Here is a 23,592-nt window from a genome sequence, read left to right on the forward strand (position 1 = left end):
TAAAGTTTTTTTAATTTTTAATGTTGATGTGGATTAATAAAATTGTCTTTTTAAATCTTTTTTTGACACCCTTAAAAACATATAACTTCAACTAATAGATTTAAAATAGAGAAAGTAACGAAAAGTAGTAAATTGTTGATGAAGACATGGCCCCTAAAGAAATTTTCCAACAATGAAGAACCCACCGAGGACAAGATCAGGACTAAGGAAGCTGAGAAAAGAGTTCAACACTGCTATGGACACCTTGATCAATCAAAGCAGTCTAGAAGACATTGCCAAAGGCATTGGTCAACTTAGCATCGACCAGCCTCTTCTTAATCAAGTAGCAATGGGAATATCCGAGAAGAAGATGCTACTTATTCAAGATGGAGATCAACTAGAGAGGAGCCAAGATTTTGAGGAGCAATAAGACATAAGCATCACGCCTACACCAACAATAGAGTGGCCTCTATTAAAGACACAAGGAGCTCGCATGATCTTCATCATTGAAGCTGCCAACGACTAAGTGTCAAAACGATACCAAGGTGAGTGTTTAAATTATTAAAGTTTTAAAACTCACGAGTTTCCCTCTTCTTTGTTTGCAGGTTTTATTTTAAGTTCTTTAGTTATCTTTGTCTTTTAAATCAAGTCAGAAACTTTAGAGTTGTTCCTTTTTCTTTTATTTAAATTTTAAGAGAGTCTGTCGCAAGTTCTTTCTTTTTTTGAGTCTAGAGTCGACCCTAGAAGGTCAAGGCCGAAGGACTGTTTATAAAGTTCTATATGCGGCATTGTACAACATAACTTTTTACCCTAATCAATAAAGAGCGTATTTTCTTAGAGAGCAGCCGCCTCTTCTCCGAGTTCTTGAACACTGAGGGGATTCCCTTTTGTTCTTGAGTTCATCGACTTATCACAGCCTCTCCATCATCTGTGTGGCGTCACATCGATTCCCCTTGGTTCCTTGTTTCACCGTTCAGACACCAATCTAAGCAAAGAGAGCCTCTCGGCCAGTTGCTTAGGTTCCACCTCTCCACACTCGACCATATCTTCTCTAAGTGAAGAGAGCCTCTCGGCCAATCACTTGGATCCATGCTCACCACCACCTTGATCTTATATCAATTGTGTTTACAAAAACGAAAAAATATGAAAAATTTAAGTACGAAAAAAATAGAAATTATTAAATTAGATAAATGTAAACTATTAAATCAGCCTAGTTGGATCACTATTTCTTAGATTGAAAACCATATAAGATTCATAATATATAAATTAGAAAAATAAAAATTAATAACAAAGATTTGAAATTTGTTGTCAACCCATTAATTCATTTAAAAGGACTGTTTATACTGCATAATATTTATCAATTGAACGTTTTTAACTGTGAAAGTAGAAATATAATTTAAAATTATGTGGATTATCAATTTAGAATCTAAAAATTTAATATTTTATCCAGTAATGTGGAAACTAATCTAATATATATATATATATATCGGGGATAAATACGATCATTTTTACGTGAATGGATCATATGGATACACTTGTCGTCTATGACTTTTATGCATGTACGACTCCATGGCTTAACCTAGGTTTTACTTTGAGCTTACGATCTGAATAACATAGAGTTTTAGGACTGGGCCTTGGATTCTACAGATCCAAGATATCCAACACAAAATCCCATATGTTCTTACATTCTTCGTGTCTTACAGTGTAGGCCACATTGTTAGAAACCAAAATGTCATAAATTGAGTAGTTAGGAGGAGTGAACGGTTATTTTTTCTATGTCGCAGCCAAAGATCAATAATATAGTGAGGTCGGGATCTAGGAAAGTAATCCACACATGTATTAAGAGCAAGGGATACATATGTCGTCTATGACTTTTATGCATGTACAACTCCCTGGCTTAACCTAGGTTTTACTTTGAACCTACGATCTGAATAACATAGGGTTTTAGGATTGGGCATTGGATTCTACAGATCCAAGATATCTAACACAAAATCCCATATATTCCTATGTTCTTTGTGTTTTACAGTGTAGGCCATATTGTTAGAAACCAAAATATCAGAAATTGAGTAGTCAGGAGGAGTGAATGGTTATTTTTTCAATGTCGCAGCCAAAGATCAATAATCTAGAGAGATCAGGATCTAGAAAAGTAATCCACACAGGTATTAAGAGCAAGGAATACACATGTCGTCTATGACTTTTATGCATGTACGACTCCTTGGCTTAATCTAGGCTTTATTTTGAGCTTACGATCTAAATAACATAGAGTTTTAGGATTGGACCTTGGATTCTACAGATCCAAGATATCCAACACAAAATCCCATATGTTCCTACGTTCTTCGTGTTTTACAGTGTAGACCACGTTGTTAGAAACCAAAATATCAGAAAGGAGGAGTGAACAGTTATTTTTTCAATGTCGCAGCCAAAGATCAATAATCTAAAGAGGTTAGGATCTAGGAAAGTAATCCACACAGGTATTAAGAGCAAGGGGTTTACCACAACAAGACTTCTCCGAGCAGTATCAGAAGATCTGGGCCAGTTATGATAAAATCTCTCTCCCCCCTGAGAACTGTTAAAAGCCGGTTCAAATTGGTCTATCACAACTCGGTTCGATAACGAAAGAAAATCGAAGTATACATTGCAGATTCCAGTTTAATGAACTGCTCATTGACATTACATAGGTAAGAGTGAAAAAAAAAGATGAGACAATAAGTTAAAATTTAGATGTGTTAGACTTGACATTTTCAAATGTCATCATTACATAAAAGTCTTCTCTTAATCCTTAGCCGTGTGCAATCAAACCTTGTCGTCATGGAACCACCACCTCGTCTCCTTAGGAGACCTGCCATTCTTACAGTTCTTCACATAACGATCATTATCAGCAGGACGCTCCTGCAATAAGCCGGAAAAACACATAAATATGTTTGTTACTCAGCTCATTATTCACAGTTTTTGGGTCTAACTTTTGGTAAATTGGGAAACACGAAGAAGAAGAAAAAACCTTTGCAGGTGAACTCGATAGCATCGAGAGAATGCTAATGCAGACTGAACTCACCGTCATTGCTGGTGACCATGAGTCATATAGAATATCTGCCAAAAAAAACCACACAACTTTATATCAATCTCACAAAGGAATCACTAATCTCAGTTTACATGCTGAGGGATAAATTAGATTGGAAAGCTCAGAGTTGCATATTTTAAGGTTCGTTTTTGAGGATTTCGATAAGAGTGCAAGTGCAACTTAGATGCAACGAGAACAGATACATGAGCTCAAGCTCAACAGCATATAGTCAGTCAGACATAGGCATAGAATGTACAAAATCATGAATCTAACGAGAGCCCTCTGCGTGTTTAGAGGCTAAAAATCCAGCATATACAATCTAAAACAGACAATTCTACCCCGATTGCACATACACTTATGCTAGATGTTTAAGCAAAAACAAACATGCACGGCTACTATGCATAAGGTATACAATATAGACATTTTCAAATCCAACAACATACACGTGATCAACAACCTTGGGTTATCAATGATTACCAACTTTAGATTCAAACCAAAGCAACTTTCACTTTCTATGACATGTCGAGATTATTCAAATTCTACATTACATATGCATAAAACTAAACTAAACAAGGTATAATAGCATCATTGCACCCTTAGCAGAAAGAACAATTAAACAAACCCTTGATGTGATCAAAAGAAAATATGCAGACAGTAAAATGATACACACATACCTAAACAAATATGTCCATTGCTGTATATATGTGGATGTGACGGTGCCGGAGGAACAAAAACTACCTGCTCAAACAACAGAGACAAATCAGTCATATGCTCCTCCACAAGCAGCAGTAAACAGACATAACTCTCACTAACTCCAACAAAGAGAAACCAAAACACCCAAAAGGAAAACACTTGAATTCAATTAGTTCATAACAAAAGTATCAATTTTTTTTTTTATCAGAGTGAGATTTGTGTAGCTAACCAAACAGAAATGAAGAGAAAAACATGAAACATTTGAGAAAATATCCAGAATCCACCAATGACCACAATATGAAGCCTTAAATCAAATCATATCTTCAAGTGATAGATAGATACTGCAACGAATAACTTCGATTCGATTTCGCGATTACAAATTGAGATGACTTGCCTGCGGCGCTTCCATGGGGTAATTAACGGGAAATTCAACCTGAAGCTGGTAAGTCTCGTTCGCGTAGAGAGTCCCCGGAGCTCCGGTGACATCGATTGTCCATCTTTTAGATCAAACGAAAACGAAATCGATCAGAAAAAAAATACTGAGAAACATTCAAAGAGAGAGGGAGATTAGGGTTTGTTTTTGGGTTTACTTTTGGAGATTATCAGTAACTTTGTGCCTAAATCCAGTGGGAGGATTTAATTGCCACTCGGTAAGCTCTTTCTGCAGCCTATTGCAAGCGATCTTGCTTAACGCCTACGCATCACAACACAATTCAATATGTTTGAGATTAAAGGTTATGTATAAGAAATAGAAACAGATTCGTGGAGAAATCGAAGACATGCGAGAGAGAGACCTTGCGTGAAGGAGCGGAAGAGCTGGTCATGGCGGAGAGAGATGGAGAGAGAGAGAAAGAACGAAGGTGTGCTGTCTAGGCTCCTTTACTCTTCTTATTATTATTAATTTTTTTTTTTTTTATCGTTTGCCAATTGCTACATTTGTTTATCTCAAAAATATTAAGGCCCTAAATTTATGTTAGAGGAAAAGCATAATGTAGCTGAATTTTCTTGTTTTTATTACACCATTTGAATTTGTGAATTTTAGGTTGGAAAATAAAGAATAGTAGCACTAAACGATAAACTGAAAAAATTGCATAATACATATAGTAAAATTTAGGTTTTTTTGCAAATAAATTCTCTAATTTATAATGCAGAGATTTTAGAATCTAAACAAATGAATTCATAAAACTGATATAAAATCTAGAAAAGTTATTTTTAATTCATGATTGAATAATACCCCCAAGTAATTTTTATTGATAATTCTACCAATGATTTGTTAAAAATGCAGATCAAACCAACGAAATTCAAATCAACTGGCTATATTATTGGATCAAATTTAATAAAATCTAATAGCATTTTAAAAATTTGTTAAATGTGAAAGGAAATTATCCATTTAAGCTAAGTAAATGAAGTTGCAAAAGTCTCACATGGGAAACAATGGAAGAAGATCTCTTATATAAATAATGACGGACCTTATTTAAGTTCAAAAATTTAGACATATGGAGAGGATGGTACAGACCTCACGCATGCGCCACCGTTGCCGCCGTCAAGCTAGGTCGGGCTGAGCATGAGTCATATTGGTCGAATGGACCTTCGAGCCAGATGTGATTATCTTTTTTGGGCCAAGTATTGGTTAAAGATCTGTTCTAATTTTTTGTCTCAAAAATAGAATTAATTTGGCTATTTTAAGTGGATCATGAGTCAAAGTCACACTCTGAAAACCTTGCCCGTATCTTGGCCATATCTCGCCTCAGTGCGGAGATCAAGTCCTTATCCGCTCTCGCATGTTCTCCTGTTTTTCTGGTCAAACCTTAGCTATAAAACGAGCCTGAGACCTTCATTTTTCACGCCTCTCACAGAGAAAAAAAACATTCACAAAATCCGTCAATCTCTCTCGTCCTTTTTTTCTACAAAAACATAAGTTTGAGAGTACACGTAGAAATATAAGTTTGTAAATTTTTCAATCGAGTGCTGCATTCGAAAGTGGTTGTATTTTGGGATTCGTTCTCTCGAAAAACTGCCACACTCGATATTTTGAATTAAAATGAGATTATCTCGACTTTACTTCTTCATCTTTTCCTTAATCAATTTTCAAACTTGTTTTACACAAAAACTGTTAGTATTTTAATCCTAGTTTTGTTTCTGCATTTTAGCGTTCTACAGTCTTAATTCAAAATATCAGCTTTATGCTTATCGCTTGAATATGCATTGTGAAAAAATTTTAATACGATTTTCTAAAAACAATTTCTTAAGTCTCGAAAACGCATTATGCAAATGCTCTACAAAGAAATCGCTGATCATTTCAGAAAAAAACGAAATTCATCAAGAGTAATGGTTTCTGCAAAAGCCACTAGCAAGTTACGCAAAACATTTCCTGTTATAAGATCAACACTATTTATGGTAATGTGTTATAGGGACTTCCCTATAAGTTTTTTCTTTAGTTAACAAATACTCAAAGCGATTCTGGAAACGTTTTATAGCGATCTCCACAGAACACAATACTTAGCGATTTATACATGTTAAACGTTATTTCTTTATCAGTTCTGCCATATGACTAATTTTCTGTCTTTTCTGAGCAGATGTCGAACAACGTTGAAAAATCCTTGCATGGAGTAAATGATGAAACGCGCGAGTCGACACCTAAACATGGTCTGCCACTCGAATCCCTACCAACAAATGTCTCGTTCATGCCTAGCGCTGTAGCCACAAGATTACACCGGACTTCAAAACAGTGGCAGCAAAAGACACCATATCATATAAATATAAGACAAAAGTCCAATTTATTTTTCTTCTTATGCGAGAAAGTCCAAATATTTTGATAAGTTATGTATTTATACTATTATTTGTGAAGTCAAACATCTTATGTGTCGTTCTTAGAATAATTCTATATGTATTTTTGTGCTGACATGTCATGTATTTATTTTTTGTCCTATGTGGTATTTTTGTCGAGTTTAATTGGTCGTTCAGTAATCATATGTATACTTCAAGCCTGTTTCATTTGGGTTACAGAGAACGAAGATAAACTCATCCATAAAAATAATGTATAAAATAATAATTAATTTAGATTTGAAAATTAACATGATATCAAAGCTAACAAAGGAATTATTTACCTACGCTCCAATATAATAGTTTTGTGTTCACGCTTGGATGAAAGATAAAAACCAACAAGAATAAGAGACAATTTCAACAAAAGAGTGAGACATTTCCGACTCAAAAGAATGAGGAATTACAAAAATTAATGTATACAAATAATGATTATTTTAAAGATGAAGTTTACTGTATCAAAACTACCAAAGAGATTGTTTAATTACCTGCACTCTAATATCAAAGTTTTGTGTCTGTGCTTGCATAAAAGATAAGTATCGACAATGAAAGATAATTCCCAAGAGAAATTTCTGGAGAACAAAGAACTAAAATTATCTTTAAACATAATGTATATATATAGTGACAAAGTCAGAGATGAAACTAAAAATGGTAACGGAGCTAGCAAAAAAGATTGGTTCATTATATACGGTTGGATAAAATTGTTTCATGTCCACACTTACAAAAAAAGATAAGAATTGACAAGGAGAGTCAATGCCACCAAAACAAAAAAAAATTTAAGGTTAAAGAATGAATAAATAAAATAATATGTAAACTTAATTTATACAAATAATGATTACTTTAGAGATGAAACTTAACATGGTATCAAAAGTCAAAACTACCCACAAGAATTGTTTACATACACTATAATATTTTTGTTTTATGCATGTGTTTGCGTGAAAGAAAAAAACCAATAAGACAAAGAAACAATTCCGATAAAGGGGGAAAGAGTTGTGGCTAAGAAGAATGAAAAATTAAAGGTAACATCGAAGAAAGAACTCAAAATTTCTAACTATAAATCCAAAAATGGAAGTTACAGTAGAAGATTCTGAATGTTGTATATCTTATATAATTAATTGACAATGACACTTAAAAACATATTTGTCCCATGTATTATTTACATGAGTACCATGCTAAGGGGTCAATCTCAAAGATCTTCTCAGAGATTTTCTTAAAGTAAACTCAACTTACTAGATTGATTATATCATATCATATGTTATTAACATTAATTTGGTTAGAGATTAGTTTATATCAATTATATATTTAATACTCAAACATGTAATTTATAAATATATGTTTTTTCTTTATATTTCTTATCAACATATTTATAAAAATTTAATACATAATATTACTTATATTACTAAACATAATATTTCTTATATCATCTTTTTTTATCTTAATTTTTTTTTTAAAATGAACACATTATCCATTTAATAATAAGAAAATCTAAATATTTTCATACATATTATAATTTAAAATTTTTATATTAAAAACAAAGTATCTTAATCTGATGTTGGATTAGTTAGATAGAATTATTAATCTAATTTAGTATATTTAGTGTGCAATTTCATTCATATTAAAATTACTATTAAAATTAATTATAAAACTAGTAATTATCTAGGATTTTTGTAATTGTATTACAAAATAAATCTAACTTTAATTATTATATATAATTACATAATCAACACATATATTTTTAATTATAAATATCAGTTACTATTTCTATAGTTGTATTTATATATATTATATTTGCATATTTAAATTTAAAAAATATGGTTGATATTAACTCCGCATATAATGCGAATAATCATCTAGTAAAAAACTGTTTTATAATATTTTTTAAATCGATTTTTTGTTTTATTTTAATTCCTTTTATGGTTTTGATACAATAATTAGTTTTAATTAATATTTTAATGAATATTTATTATTAATTTTAATGTATTTTTGTTTGTGGTTATTTAAAGAAACCTATTTGTCTGTGCAAGTTATAGATCAAACACCTAGTTTGATATTATAAGCGATAGTTGAATATTTTAAATGATATAATATGCAAATATTGCATCAAAAACTTTTAAATAATTTTGATATTGTATTCACACAATAAATTTTTAAAGCCATGTACAATGATTTTTTTTATCAACATCTACTTTACACTCCACATCATATCTTCTTTCTTCCACATCATCTTCTTTCTCTTCCACTTATTAATTCAACACCCACTCAATTTTCATCATCGACAATACTTTTGTTTGATAAAATTCCACACCATACCCCACTATTTTTATTTTATATTTTATTTTCTTTTATATTTCAGTTTTTATGATTAGTAATAAACATATTAGTAATAACAATTATTTTTTGAAATTAAGTTAAAATAAATAGGAGTTTACTAATTTTTAAAAATATTGTTTCTGTTTTTTCTTTCTTTTTTTATATGTTTTTTTTAATATGCAATTAAAATACAAATAATAATAAAGACTATAAATAAAAAGTTATTATTAAAAAAAAAATTACAAAGAACTTTAAATGCAATACAATACAATGATTAACACAATACATAACTTATTTAGTACAGCATATTCAACTCACAAACTTAAAAATCTTTTTAATCACGAAACATTCTGAATCTTGCCCATATGTGTTTGACTAGACTGCTTGTAATTCATGATGTACATTTGAATCACGCATCTCGGATCTAGCACGCACATGATTTGCAAATGCAGATAGCACCTCGGTCGAGAATGGTTGCGGTGTACTAGATCCACTTGCCTCAGATTGATCATAATCGGTCCAGTGTTGAGTATATGTATCTCGTTCATCCTCAACAGTCATATTATGTAATATGATACATGACCTCATAATGATAGCCAAATCTGTTATGTCCCACATGCGAGCTGGTTCACGAATGATTTTAAATCGAGCCTGCAACACTCCAAATGCACGTTCGATGTCCTTCCAACATCCCTTTTGAACTTGTGCAAATAACTTGTCTGATTCACTTTGAAGAAGCCTAATCGATTTGACAAAAGTAGGATAAGAAGGATAAATACCGTCAGCTAGATAGTATGTCATATTATATGGACGTTGGTTCACGAAGAAGTTCAGTTTTGGAGTATTTTTCCCTGTTCAACATCATCAAACACTGGTGAACGATCTAAAACATTTATATCATTCAATCTGCGCGCCTGGACATCCAAAAAAGGCATGCCAGATGCATAGATAATAAGATGCAACTGCTTCAAGGATAACCGTGGTGGTTCCCTTATCTCCTCGAGTAAAATTGTCCTTCCCACGGTGTAGGATAATTTTTCTATTCCAGTGCATGCAATCAATACTCCCAATCATCTCTGGTAACCCTCTCATTTCACTAACATGCAAAATTATGTGCACGTCTTCTTGAGTTGGGGCTTTGAGATACACTGGCTCGTACAGTTGTATGATTCCCTTACAGAATCAACGCAAGCCCTCCAAAGATGTAGTACCTCCAATCTTGATGAATTCATCCACCGCGTCGGCCACCATACCATAGGCTAACATTCACATGGATGTGGTACATTTTGCTAATGGAGATATACATTCTTTCTTGGCTGCGTCAAATCGTTGTGTGAATTAGTTGTCACTACTTGATAGGTCTTAAACGATCAGAAGGAATTTTCGCATCCGGAATCGCCGACGAAACATTGCATTGTCATAATGTAGGTTGATTGGCAAAGTAGTCGTCAATCAGCCTTTGATTTGCTGCTGCATGATCTCTCTTGAAGTATTTTCTCTTGAGACGAGGTGGATAGTCTTCCTCTATTTTCTTTCGACGCTCCCTAAACCGGCTGACGATATAATTCTCTTTAATTTCAGACTGCCTTTTGTACGCTTCAACATCAAAAGGATATTGTGGTGGATCCATTGAAAATTTTCAAGTAAGGTGAGATTTGTGGTGTTGATCCATCAATGGATGAATGAATTCCCATTTATAAGAAAAAGGAAACAACGGTTGAGTGGTTAGAGGATAAAATGATAAGATTCTCCCATTATTAAAGCATAACATGACAAAGACATAAAATGACAAACAAGCATATTTAGAAGAAAATGACAAACAAACATTATTAAAGGAGAAAGTGACAAACATACATTAATAAAGGAGAAAGAAACAAACAAGCATTATTGAAGAAGAAAGTGACAAACATTATTGCAGCATGGAGTGACATGACACAGACAATCACTTGTGACAACAATTACTTTCCGAATAAGTCGTAGCTCAACTTCTGCAACAGCTCTTTACTCTGGTCATCCAGATGCTCCTTTTCACTTAGCTTCAGCCACATCTTCATCTTCCTAGCCTGAGTTTTTTCTTTCATCAATTGGTTTTTCTCCTTTTGCCTTTGGTTTGCCTCCTCTTGCAAGTAGGCTATTTTGTTTAACCGCTCCAACTCTTGCACCTTGCATTGTTTGAATTCATTCCATTCTTCGTTGACCGCTTCTAAGGCTGCACCCTTACCTTTTTTTTAGCCTTTTTCTTAGGTGCATCCCTCCCTATTAGACGAGCGATAATACCTAAAAAGTTGGAGTCACTAGCATCACTCTCGGGGGATCTCTTAGATCCACTACTTCCAGAGCCAGTATTTCCTACTACCTGACTATTATAACGTAGTTGATCACGGACAACGAGCCATTCCTTCATTAAATTGAAATTTCCATTTCCAGCACTTGAATATAGTTCATGCGCTTTCGCCAGTACATCATATTTCGCCCACCCGCTTTGTTGCATACATTTATCGTTATCGTAAGCACCAAACCCATTAGGCCAATATTTTGTTGATGTAGTTGTAATGATTTCTGCATGAGTTTCCATCATGCGGAGGATCAAAAGAGCATTGTTCATTACAATACTCTGTAATTTTACCCCAATATGAATCACTTTTTTGGCTTCTGCCAACAATGTTGTCCGTTCCATATTTGATCCACCCACTCAATAACACCAAATTTTCCTCACTGGTCTATTTGGCGCTTCTCCGGCGAGAAGGAGTAGCATCATCTGCATCTGGAGTGGCTTCATGAACACTACTCATACCACCATAAGCTATTTGTGTAGAAAATTCAGGAAATTCGGTTGGAGTAGAAGAATAAGGAGGTGCTTGAGATGGATTTGGCATCATTGGTATATAATATGGAGGATAGTTCAGAACAGCTGACGGCATGTAAAAATTTGGTGGATAGCCATAGTTGGGTATATGTTGGGATTGGTTAGAAGATTGATTTTGAAACTGATAATTGTTGAGATTTGGGTAGTTAAAAGGATAATTAGAAGAATTTTGGGTGTTAAAAGGGTTATTGTTGAGATCCATGTGACTAAAACGATGTTTAAAGCTAAAACAAAAGTTTAATGGAGGCTAATAGAGAAATTATAGTAGAAAAAACGGTTTTTTTTCTAGTATCCAAATCAAATAAAATAAGTGTCTATTTATAGAGTATGAAAAATGAATTTTTTTAATATAAATATTTATAATTATTATAAAATAATGGATGTTAAATAAGTGAGATGAAAAAAAAAATCCAGAATTTTGACATCTAATGAAAATATAACACTTGCTCCACTAATAATCCAGAATCTGTTAACCCAATACTAATATGACACATAGCAGGCCTTTTTCACTAGTGCTATTGAAAAATTACAAAACCAAATTTGCCACATTGGATTCAACAGATTATTACAACAACTATTGCACCGTTACAACTGAAAAAAGTTGTTGGTATTACCATTAAAATTTAACTGATTCGCTATGAATTTTCGCTGAAAATAACCGGTTTGAAATCGCGAAATCCATCTTTTACGCGACGACGAGGCTTTCGAAATCCAGAGCCGATGTTGGGATCGATTTAGAATCCGATGATTCCTCTGTGACATCAACCGTTGGCTCAACTGATAAATCTGGTATACTCTGTACTTTGATCCCTTATTCACCTTCTTACTTTGCCTCTGCTATTTTTCTCGTCAGAAAAAATAATGATGCATCTAAAAAAATCACCATTTATACTCTATTGAAAAAAAAAAACAGAACATAGCATAAGATAAAGATACAACTAACGTAAAGAAAATGCTTCGATACAATACCAACAATTACTTGAAAGACATTGAAGGATATTAACGGTTTCTGCACTTAGCTGGACCAATAAACTTGACCAACCACTCTGGTTTGTATGAAACAATGACTTGTGCTATTGCCAATCCAAGCAACACTCCAAGTCCATACCCTATTGCCACTGCTTTCCAACTTAACACTTGTTCCTCTTCTTCGTCTTCTTCCTCAGGTTGTCATTCTGTTGGTGGCACAGTAGTCCCAAAGCAACTTTCTTGGAGAGGAAAACCGCAGAGCCCTGCATTCCCTTCAAAAGAAGATTCAGGTAGCCCGGTGATCTGTGTTCCTTGTGGTATTTCACCCTTGAGTTGGTTGTGAGAGACATTTATGTACGCCAGAAAGAAGACTGTCTTGAGTCCATTAGGGATTGTGATACACGTTTCGGTATCGTCTACAACCGACGTGAGAAAGAGAAAGTTGACTGAGTTTGATAAGTTTTCCTTTTTTACTTAGAATTAAGTTTTGGTGTTTTTCCTTTTCAAAGTTTTAAAGTTTTCCATACTTTGCATTAGTCGGTTGTAGCAAAGCCTATATATAGGTTCTTATAATTAATAAGAGAACTACCTTATAGCAATTAACCTTATTCTAAAAAAGAGACTAGGGTTAAGAGGAAGTTAAGCTTAAGTTTCTAATATTTACAGCAATCATAGAGTCAGGATACCTCGGTCCGATTACTAGAGCTAAAGCGAGATCTTTGGCTCATATCAATTTGGTATCAGAGCCTTCTGATCCAATGGGAGACGACAATTCAAACGCAGGAATTGCAGCACAACTTGCAGCAATTATGGAGATGATGAAAACAATGAATGGACAGTTGGCGACTTTAGCACCGATGCAAACCTCCTTAGCAGCATTGGAAGAGAAGACAACGACCCAGCTGGAAGCATTGGAAGGAACGGTTGCAGCTCAAAAGGAGATGAGCGACCAAGCTCATGAGGCGATTGCACAAATTCGTGAGGAGCAAAAGGTGATTTGAAGTGAACAAACCGCTTTTTTGGAAAAACTCACGTGGGAGGAAACTAAAATAGTCCACATACCCGAGGAGTTCTCTGCGTCTGGAAAAAAGAGCAGATCTACTGGTGTTAAGGGACTGTTGCTGGGAAACAAAAACAGTGGTGTTCACATAGGTGGTGACGAGTTTCACCTCACAATGGGGAAGAAGCACATGGATATGCCAAGCAGTAGTGGTGGTGCAGCGGTATTTATCCAGAAACCAACTCCTTCACGGGGACCATGGCCCATTCGTTCTGTGGGAAGAGAGCGGGGGTCATCGTCGAGTGGCTGGTGGAAGAGATTGGACTGTTCAAGAAATCGGAACCCCCCAACACGATGTCAATCCGAATTATGCAACCGGAGACTTCACTGGGGACTACTTTGACGAACAAAAAGAGGACAGAGGAACCAATTCGAAGAGGTGTGTTATTCTGCCGTCAAAGATGGAATTTTCTCCATACGACAGAACCACAAACGCCGTTGAGTGGTTGCAGAAGTGTGGCGACTACTTTGTTGATCAGAGAGTATTCAATGATGACGCTAGAGTACGACAGGCCACATTTGTTCTCACCGGCCAGGCGTATCATTGATACACTAATTTATGAAGACTCGTCACTTACAAATTGGGATGGGCTGAATTCAAAAAGGTCTGTAAGAGTCGGTTTGGAAGAGCAGACATGGTCAATCTGGTAGGTGAATTGTCGAATCTGCGACATACAGGGACCGTTGATGAGTATTGCAATCAGTTCGAGAAATGTCTTGGTCGACAGACTAAACTTACCAGAGATCAGCAACTATGGCAATTCTGTGCAGGATTAACAGATGTCTTACGCAAAGAGGTGGAGTACCTCTGCCCGGAGACAATTTTCGAAGCAATGGAATATGCTCTGGATAATGAATATAAGATTGAAGGAGACAAGCAAGTTCGCACTTTTGGAGGACATTTGGCACCATCAGTTCGACAGTTTACTCCGACAGCTAAGCCAGGAACTCTATCAAGTCGTGGTGGCCAAGGGACAAAAGACACTGAGCCATCTCCAACTCGACTGGTAGGATCTAAAACAGCTCCTCTGAAGAAGTTTTGGAAGAAACTAACCCGTGCTGAAATGGCTGAGAGGCGTGCACAGGGACTGTGTTTTAATTGTGATGAACTTTATACACCAGATCACATTTCCCAGCTGGTCCTCTTTCACATCATGTCAGTTCTCGATGGAGAAGACCAAGAGGATGAGTCCATCGATGATGAGGACCTAGAGATTTCCTTGCACGCTATGAAAGGAGAGCAGACTCAAACAACATTTCAAGTGTGCGCTACTATAGCTACTGGAACGGGATTGGTATTGCTCGACACTGGGAGTACCCATAATTTTATCAAAAGTAGCTTTTCCGAAAAATTAGGGATTCCAACGAGACGACGACCAGGACGGTCTGTTGCGTTACCGAATGGAGGAAAATGCCCAATCGATGGCTTATGTAAGGGGCTTTCAATGTGCGTACAAGGACACCAGTTCACAGCCGACTGTTTTGCAATTCCACTTACTGGTTTTGATGTCGTGCTCGGGATCCGGTGGTTAAATGCGTTGGGTCGTGTGGTGTGGGATGGATCACTTCATACCATGGAGTTCAACGAAGGCTCCTCTTAGATTGTGCGGCAGGGTGAAACAGCAGCACGCGATTGCGATGGGGTTGTTGTGGTTGTTCTGAATGCGTTCAATACCAATCCTCATCATTTAGAAGATTGGTTCAATTGTGACGAGAAAATTTTAACAACTCCAGTGATGATTAGCACAAGACTGTTAAATTCTGCAGCACTGTGGTCCATTACTTCGGAAAACACTTCAGGTTCGCTTACTTTGTTGTTACAGGAATATAGCAATGTGTTCTCTCAACCCGCCGGCTTACCTCCTAAACGAGATTGCGACCACAGAATCCAACTTATACAGGGAGCTGATCCCGTGACGACCAGGCCTTGCCGATACCCTCACCTACTCAAAGATGAGATTGAGCGACAGTGTGCCGAGATGCTCCGTTCGGAAATTATTCGTCCCAGTAACTCCCCATTTATTTCTCCAGTCCTCCTTGTCAAGAAAGCTGATAATTCCTGGCGGTTTTGCATTGACTTTCGGGAGCTGAATAAGATCTTTGTGAAGGAAAAATTCCCAATTCCGGTGGTTGATGAGTTGCTCGATGAATTACATGGCGCTCGGTTTTTCATAAAATTGGACTTAGCCTCGGGATATCACCAGGTCCGTGTATTTGAAGATATGATGATATCGAAAAAACTGCTGATATGATCATGAAAAGGGCTAAATGCTAAGAAGTTCAAAGAGGCACTTAATGGGCTAATTTATGAAGTTCTGGACAAGAGAAGCATGAAGAAATTCATCCAAGATGTTATATATAGAGTTCAGCCCATTTTAAGAGTGATAGAAGCCCAAGAAGAGCCCAAAATCATCACTTTATTTTTCTGGTCAAAGGAAGTGACGAAAATGAAGTGAAGAGTCACAAATGAGGAGGAGTCAAGAAGGCAAAGAGTTTTTCAACTGTATTTATTTCCTTTCATGTAGTTTTTAGTCTTCTTCTATTTTCGAGAACATTTAATATTTAGCTTTCTTTACAAGCTTTCTATTCCTATAAATAAGTGTAATCTCTTTTTGGAATAATAAGACTTGATTCATTACTTTTGGAACCTTTTGAGAGTGATTCTCATTTTTTTGATCTTATGGAGATTATCCATTGATCAACCCGGTTTATCAAGTTCAGTCCATAGAACTTGACGCAGCCTTCGTTTGCAGAGTTTGGGAATTTTGTTAGTAGTAATTGGGGCTTAGGGATTTTTGCGAATTCATTTCTCACGCCTTAACATCCTTTTACCGGCGTTTTTCTCTTTCTTTGTTCCACCCCCTTGTTTCATTCCTTTTCACCGCTAGTTTGGGCCTAAGGATTTTCGGGAATCACTTCTCACGCCTTAGCATCTTCTCCGTGAAAGTGTTTGAAGTCAAGGATTATCCACTAAACCACCTTAGAGTGCCGATTCCTCGGGAGGATCGCATCAACTGCTTTTTGAACTCACCATGAACACTACAAATTTCTCGTTATGTCGTTTGGGCTCTCTAATGCACCATCAACGTTCCAGAGCCTTATGAATTCGGTGTTTAATGGACTACTGCGGAAGTTTGTCTTGGTTTTTTTCGATGAAAATTTGATTTACAGCTCAACCTGGACAGACCATTTGGCTCATGTTAAACAAGTGTTGGAGCTTTTAAAGATGCACGGGCTGTTACTTAAGCATTCAAAATGTTCTTTTGGTCAGACAGAGGTGGGATATCTGGGTCACGTAATCTTGCACAAAGGGGTTCGAGTGGATCAGTCCAAGATCACAGCCATTACTGAGTGGCCGCAGCCTAAGTCAGTTAGAGCGGTTCAGGGATTTCTAGGTCTTTCGGGAAACTACAGGAAGTTTATACGCGATTATGGTACTCTTGTAGCCCCACTCACTAGGTTACTCTGGAAAACAGGGTTCGAGTGGAATGATCCGGCTGCAACAACGTTTACAAACCTTAAAAAGGCTCGTTCTAAATCCCCGGTGCTAACACTTCCAGACTTCTCACAAGAATTTGTTGTTGAATGTGATGCTTCCGGGAGTGGGATTGGTGCTGTCTTACAACAGAATGGACACCCGATAGCTTTTTTCAGTCGCAAGTTAGCTGACCGGCATTTCAAGCTTGCCGCGTATGAAAGAGAGCTTATTGGACTTGCTAAGGAAATTTTACGCTGGCGGCCTTACTTGTGGGGGAGGCGATTTCTAATTCGCACAGATCATTATAGTCTTAAATTCTTATTGGAACAACGACTATCTACGTCACCTCAAATACATTGGATCAGTAAGCTGTTGGGGTTTGACTTTTGGGTTGAATATCGCTCGGGTGCAACAAATAAAGTTGCAGATGCCTTGTCCCGCCGAGACAAAAACACATCAAAACCTGATTGTTTGATTTATAGTCTCAACAAGTCGGACAAGGGGAACTTTTCACGTCTACGAAAAGAGATCGCGGTAAATGCTTCTTTGGCGGACCTCCGCGACCGTATAATTCGCGGTGAAGAGACAACCAGTTGGGAGGTTTGTGATGGGTTGATTTTTTACAAGGGTCGTGCTTACATGACACCAGATTCACCATTGGTGCAGGAAGTGGTAGCAGGATTCCATAATTGTGGTCATGAATGGGTCCAAAAGATAATGGGACGCATTCGACATGATTTCTATTGGAAAGGGTGGAAGAAGACGGTCCTAGACTTTGTTGCAAGCTGTCAAATATGTCAACAAAACAATTGGGAAACACTTCAACCCGCAGGGTTATTACAGCCATTGCCGGTACCTACGAAAATCTGGTCTGACAGCTCAATGGACTTTGTTGAAGCTCTTCCTAAGGTTTTCGGGAAAACTGTTATCTTAGTTGTCGTCAACCGTTTTTCGAAGTACGCTCATTTTATCGCCCTCAGCCATCCTTATACAGCGGTTACAGTAGCACAAGCATTTTTCCAAGATATTGTGCGACTGCATGGGATTCCCGAGACAATTGTTTCTGACAGAGATAAGGTTTTTCGTAGCCTCTTCTGGCGAGAACTGTTTCGGCTGCTTGGGACTGATTTGTGTTTTACTACAGCTTACCACCCGCAATCGGATGGGCAAACAGAGGTGGTTAATCAAACTTTGGGGATGTACCTTTGCTGTTTAACGGGTGATGCTCCTCGGAAATGGCTTACTTGGCTTCTTTGGGTGAAGTATTGCTAGCCTCAAGATTACGCCATTTCGGATTGTCTATGGTCGTGAGCCCCCATGACTTGTGGACTATTGTTCAGGGAGTTCTCGTGTAGAAGAAGTTGATGTTGCATTGGGGAAGCGCGATGAGTTTCTTACCATGGCTCGGGAACGGCTCCTTGAAGCTCAGAATCGGATGAAGACCAGTTATGACAGTAACCACAGAGCTGTTGAATTCAGCTTAGGTGATTGGGTGTGGCTCAAACTACAGCCCTATCGTCAATTGACTATTGCAAAGAAAGCTTTCACTAAGCTCTCTCTGAGGTTTTATGGGCCTTTGAAGTAATTGCTCGCATTGGGACAGTTTCATATCGACTTCGTCTTCCAGAAGGAACTCAAATCCATGACGTCTTTCATGTTTCTCTCCTCAAAGCGCACAAGGGGCCACGTTCAGACAAAGCCTCTGGTCTTCCACCCATTTTTCAAGGGCATGTTGTACCAGAAAGACCATTTCAACTACTTCGGGCTCGGATGAAAGGAGGAGTTCGACAGGTGCTGGTCAAGTGGGCTGAAGACGCAGCAGTTGAAGCAACTTGGGAAGATGGTGCCACGCTATTGGAAGCTTATCCGGAATTAGAGCTTGAGGACAAGCTCCTAGTTGAGGAGGGGAGTAATGATACACGTTTCGGTATCGTCTACAACAGACGTGAGAAACAGAAAGTTGGCTGAGTTTGATAAGTTTTTCTTTTTTACTTAGAATTAAGTTTCGGTGTTTTTCCTTTTCAAAGTTTTAAAGTTTTCCATACTTTGCATTAGTCGGTTGTAGCAAAGCCTATATATAGGTTCTTATAATTAATAAGAGAACTACCTTCCAGCAATTAACCTTATTCTCAAAAAGAGACTAGGGTTAAAAGGAAGTTAAGCTTAAGTTTCTAATCTTTACAGCAATCATAGAGTCAGGATACCTCAGTCCGATTACTAGAGCTAAAGCGAGATCTTTGGCTCATATCAGATTGTTCCAGAGATTTGGTTTCTTGAGATATCTAGTGACTCAAGCTCCGTAATGTTGGCCAGAGAAGAGGGGATATGGCCTGTGAAGGCGTTGTTCGATAAGTTGAGCGCAATCAATGACTTCAAGAGACCAATTGATTCAGGAATCTGTCCTTCAATTCTGTTTCCGGAAAAATCAATGGCGCTGTAAGAAGTGAGGACTTTCTCTTGCTCCAGGGACAGACCTTTGTATCGCAAGTCTGCATAATCAGTACTAGGATACTGGCCCACACACATATGCGGGCTTGAATGTTTTTTAAATTTTTAATTTTATTGGGTATATTTGTTAAGTTTTTGGGTCGAATTTTATAATATTGATATTTGACCGTGTGTGTGGGTAGAGTGTTACTAATTTTGGGCCGAATGGTATGTTATTAGTATAAGAATTGGACTGTGTCTTACAATTGGCTTATGTTTGCAGTTATAAATTCTAAGTACTTATAATTAGGTATGTATAATGAAGAAAGTGCAGATGAAGAATACATGTAATTATGAATACATACATTAATTTTATGTTCGTAAGTTATTCATCGAAATGTGACATATATGAACATATTTGATAGATTATATGTGAAGATGTATTCATTTATTTCGAATTGTATCTTCATTTGGAAATTGTGATAAATCAGTCAAATGTTATTTAATATGTTTTAATTATAAAAGACTTTTGGGAAATATGAAACACAGCGAAGAAAAATGAGGAGTCACTCTGTACGAATTCTATAAATACACACCATAAGAGAATTTTGATCAACTAACCAAGCAAACAATTACTCACTCAGACACAACCCATACTACAATAATTCTTCTCATGTGATCCTCACACAGACGTACAAAAAATATGTTTATATGAAAGAAAAATACACGTTTTCCTACATAATATTTCTTATGCATCTGTGGAGAATCACATCAAAATAAGTAATTTTATTCATTGTGTCGCCATAGAGTTATTGTAATTATATTACTTCAGAAATCTCACTTTCGATAGGATGTATATTGTTAGTACTTTATACCAAATTCTGGATAGAGTAGAGATACAAGTAATTTTGATCAGTAGGTAATCAGAAATGTATACCGTTTTCCATAAGTTTTTGCTATTGTTGATTTTTTATTATTCACTGAAAATTTTAGGAAAAACTGTCCTTGCTTATGTAGAAAATTGTTATTTACATCGAATGAGATCCAATATTGTGTAAGACATAAAAACCTTTTAATTGGTATTTTTTTTAATTTGAAATATTATAATTTTCCAAATTTGTAGGAATGTGAGATTTATTATTTCTCATCGCAGCAATTATCTAAAATAAAAACAAATCGCATTTTTCTATATTATGTATTTCATTCAAATTTGAAATTTAAAAAGTTGATCAATTTTATTAGAGATTTCTAAAAATTGAGATATATTTTATCTTATTAACAACTAAGTTACGATTAATCCGCATCAACAATATATTAAATTTACAATTATAACAATTTATTAACTAAATTATAAATTATAAGTTACGGTATATTTAATGAAATTTTAATTGGTTGACTGTTGTATTAAATATGTAATACGTAACGATTGCAAATGTAGTATTTAGTAGATGATTTACCTTACTATTTCATATATTCAACATAAAAAGTAATTTAAAAAATTAAGACGATGAAAATCAACAAAATGAAAGTAACTTATTGAAATAAAGATTCAGTATGCAATTTTAAAACTAATCTTAAGAAAAACATATAAATCTAATTGACCGGGAATAAGCCCATTGCATAGCAAGGTTCTCTGAAGGTGTCGTATACAACACCATTAACTATTCAGATATCTTCATAACTGCGAGGACCTCTAATGATATTCAACAGACAACCCAAATAAAAAATTTTCCCATCATAAATTGAATACTGTTGAAGAATAGTTGGATTTCCTGAACCCTTCACCCGTGGCCTCCACTCATGCAATGTGGCATTCCAGACAAATTGATGAGATAATTCAGTGTAGAGCAGGAATCTGGCAGTTGGGTATATCTTGTTACACTCCATCCAAGCAATAAATTTTGTATTTTTCATTAGTTTGTCCACCTTGTTTCGCTTGGGAGAATTTGTTATTGGTAGATGAAATTAAATAATTTCTGAAACAATCATAAGAACTTGTTAAAACAGTTAAAAGGAAACAAATAATGTATGATAAGAAGTTATAAAGGGTAAGTCTCTATAGTTCTATACCAAGGATTCTTAATAGAATAAAGTTGAACGCACAAGGCTTACATATCCTATTCATAGCAGTAGAAATGGAGAATATTGAGAATTTTTTTTCAGTGTAACAAATGAAGTTGCAGTTCACAAAAGTATGATGTGAATATATAGATGGATTAAATAGGGCATACACGAATATACGAATAAGTTAAAGATTGCAATATGCATCTCGTTATAGAAAGTAACAACAATATATCAATATCCTTCATATTATATTTTTAAAAATCCAGAATATATGGTTAGATAACTCAATTTATACATAATTGCTTCATAAGAATATTAGTTCGAAATTATCGGAGCACAATATTATGTTACCATATATTGCGGTTTAAATCAAACTGTAAAGAGGAAAATCCAAATTTTTAAACATTTTTGTATGAGAAAAGTTATGTGAATTGGATGAAGAAGACTTGTGTAAATATTATGTCCATTTAAGCGAAAGTGAAAAAGTCAAACTTGTTGGTTGAAACAGTATTCCAAAAAAAACATAAAAATTTGGTGACATTGAATATTTTTTAACTACCCTATCCTATATAAAACACGAGGTAGCTTCTATTATAAAAATCCACACCAAATTTACTCTGCAACCCTAAACGCCTGATAAGAGATTTAAAAGGAGAAATCTTCAAAAGCCCAAAAATCAAAACTCCAAAGGCCTTTTCCCTCTGGTTTAGGAGAATTCAAAAAGCAAAAAACCAGCTTTTAATCCGAAATGAATGTTATTGGCTGGAATTGTCAGGGTGCGGGAGCCGATCTAACAAAGGAACATCTAGAAGAACTTCATCATTGTTTTCAACCGCGTTTATTATTTTTATCAGAAACTAAGAACAATCGATCTTTTCTGCAAGATATGCAAGTGTTTTTTGGCTATGACCATGTTTGTACCGTTGAACCGAGAGGTCGAAGCGGCGGGCTAGCCCTTTTTTATATGGATGAACCAGTGGCTTCTATTTCTTATTCAGACAAACATTTGATTGATGTAGAAACTACTCTAGACGGACATAAAATCTTTATGACTTTCGTCTACGGTGATCCGGTTGTAAAAAACCGAGAATATGTTTGGGAGCGTCTCACTCGGATGAGTCTCTCTAGGAAAGAAGCCTGGTTTATGATAGGACACTTCAACAAGATCACTGGAAACCATGAAAAGAGGGGAGGACGAAGGAGACCAGAATCCTCCTTTATCCCCTTTCGAAACATGTTGGATAATTGTGGAATGCTTGAACTCCCGTACAAAGGAAACTCATTCTCATGGGTTGGAAGACGGCGCTCAGGTAAAGTTAAATGCCATCTTGATAGAGCCCTCGGAAATGAAGAATGGCAATCCAAATTTTCTCACACTTCCGTGGAGTACCTTAAATTATGGGGTTCGGATCACCGACCGGTTTTAGCTATGATTCGAGTGGATAATCAACGAAGAAAAAAAAAATTAGGTCTGATAAAAGGTGGCTGGGAAAACCAGGATTCAAAGCGGCGGTTATTTCCGGATGGGGCTCTTCTGATGGAATCTCACGTCGAGATTTCCACCGGAAAGTAGCTGACTGTCGCAGAAGCATCTCCAAATGGAAGAAATCTCTCCCAACAAATTCGGAGAAGTTGATTTAGGAATTAAAAAACCAACTTGATGCGGCTCAAGATGATGAGAACACAACGACAGAGGAAATAGAAGAAATTAGGAGAAAACTTTGTGCAGCTTTCCGGGAAGAAGAAATCTACTGGCAGCAAAAAAGCTGGAAGCGATGGCACAAGGAAGGGGATAAGAACACAAAGTTCTTCCATGCTCTCACTAAACAACGAAGAAGTCGCAACCGGATCATCGCCCTCAAGGATAG

At 36.1% G+C, this 23,592-nt stretch overlaps 3 protein-coding genes and 1 pseudogene across 3 annotated transcripts; all 4 read right to left on the minus strand.

Moving 5' to 3' along the window:
• Positions 1-2,539: 2,539 nt before the first annotated feature.
• LOC18010722 (ubiquitin-conjugating enzyme 15) lies at positions 2,540-4,654 on the minus strand. Its single transcript, XM_006393615.2, has 6 exons — positions 4,525-4,654; positions 4,321-4,424; positions 4,125-4,227; positions 3,712-3,775; positions 2,978-3,066; positions 2,540-2,868 (listed from the first exon to the last, which is right to left on the minus strand). Exons 1-6 carry the CDS (start codon positions 4,552-4,554, stop codon positions 2,773-2,775), a joined length of 486 nt encoding a protein of 161 aa, XP_006393677.1. The 5' UTR covers positions 4,555-4,654; the 3' UTR covers positions 2,540-2,772.
• Positions 4,655-9,235: 4,581 nt separating this feature from the next.
• On the minus strand, positions 9,236-10,490 carry LOC112082895. The gene is made up of 2 exons (XM_024150570.1): positions 10,335-10,490; positions 9,236-9,277 (listed from the first exon to the last, which is right to left on the minus strand). The coding sequence occupies exons 1-2, from the start codon at positions 10,488-10,490 to the stop codon at positions 9,236-9,238; spliced, it is 198 nt and encodes a 65-aa protein (XP_024006338.1).
• A 328-nt stretch (positions 10,491-10,818) lies between these two features.
• On the minus strand, positions 10,819-11,804 carry LOC112083090. Its single transcript, XM_024150819.1, has 4 exons — positions 11,777-11,804; positions 11,590-11,644; positions 11,082-11,220; positions 10,819-11,022 (listed from the first exon to the last, which is right to left on the minus strand). The coding sequence occupies exons 1-4, from the start codon at positions 11,802-11,804 to the stop codon at positions 10,819-10,821; spliced, it is 426 nt and encodes a 141-aa protein (XP_024006587.1).
• A 921-nt stretch (positions 11,805-12,725) lies between these two features.
• Positions 12,726-19,759, minus strand: LOC18010723 (annotated as a pseudogene).
• Between the last annotated feature and the right edge of the window lie 3,833 nt (positions 19,760-23,592).

Source organism: Eutrema salsugineum, unplaced genomic scaffold, assembly GCF_000478725.1.
Source record: "Eutrema salsugineum unplaced genomic scaffold, Eutsalg1_0 scaffold_7, whole genome shotgun sequence".
NCBI classification, from domain to species: Eukaryota; Viridiplantae; Streptophyta; class Magnoliopsida; order Brassicales; family Brassicaceae; genus Eutrema; species Eutrema salsugineum.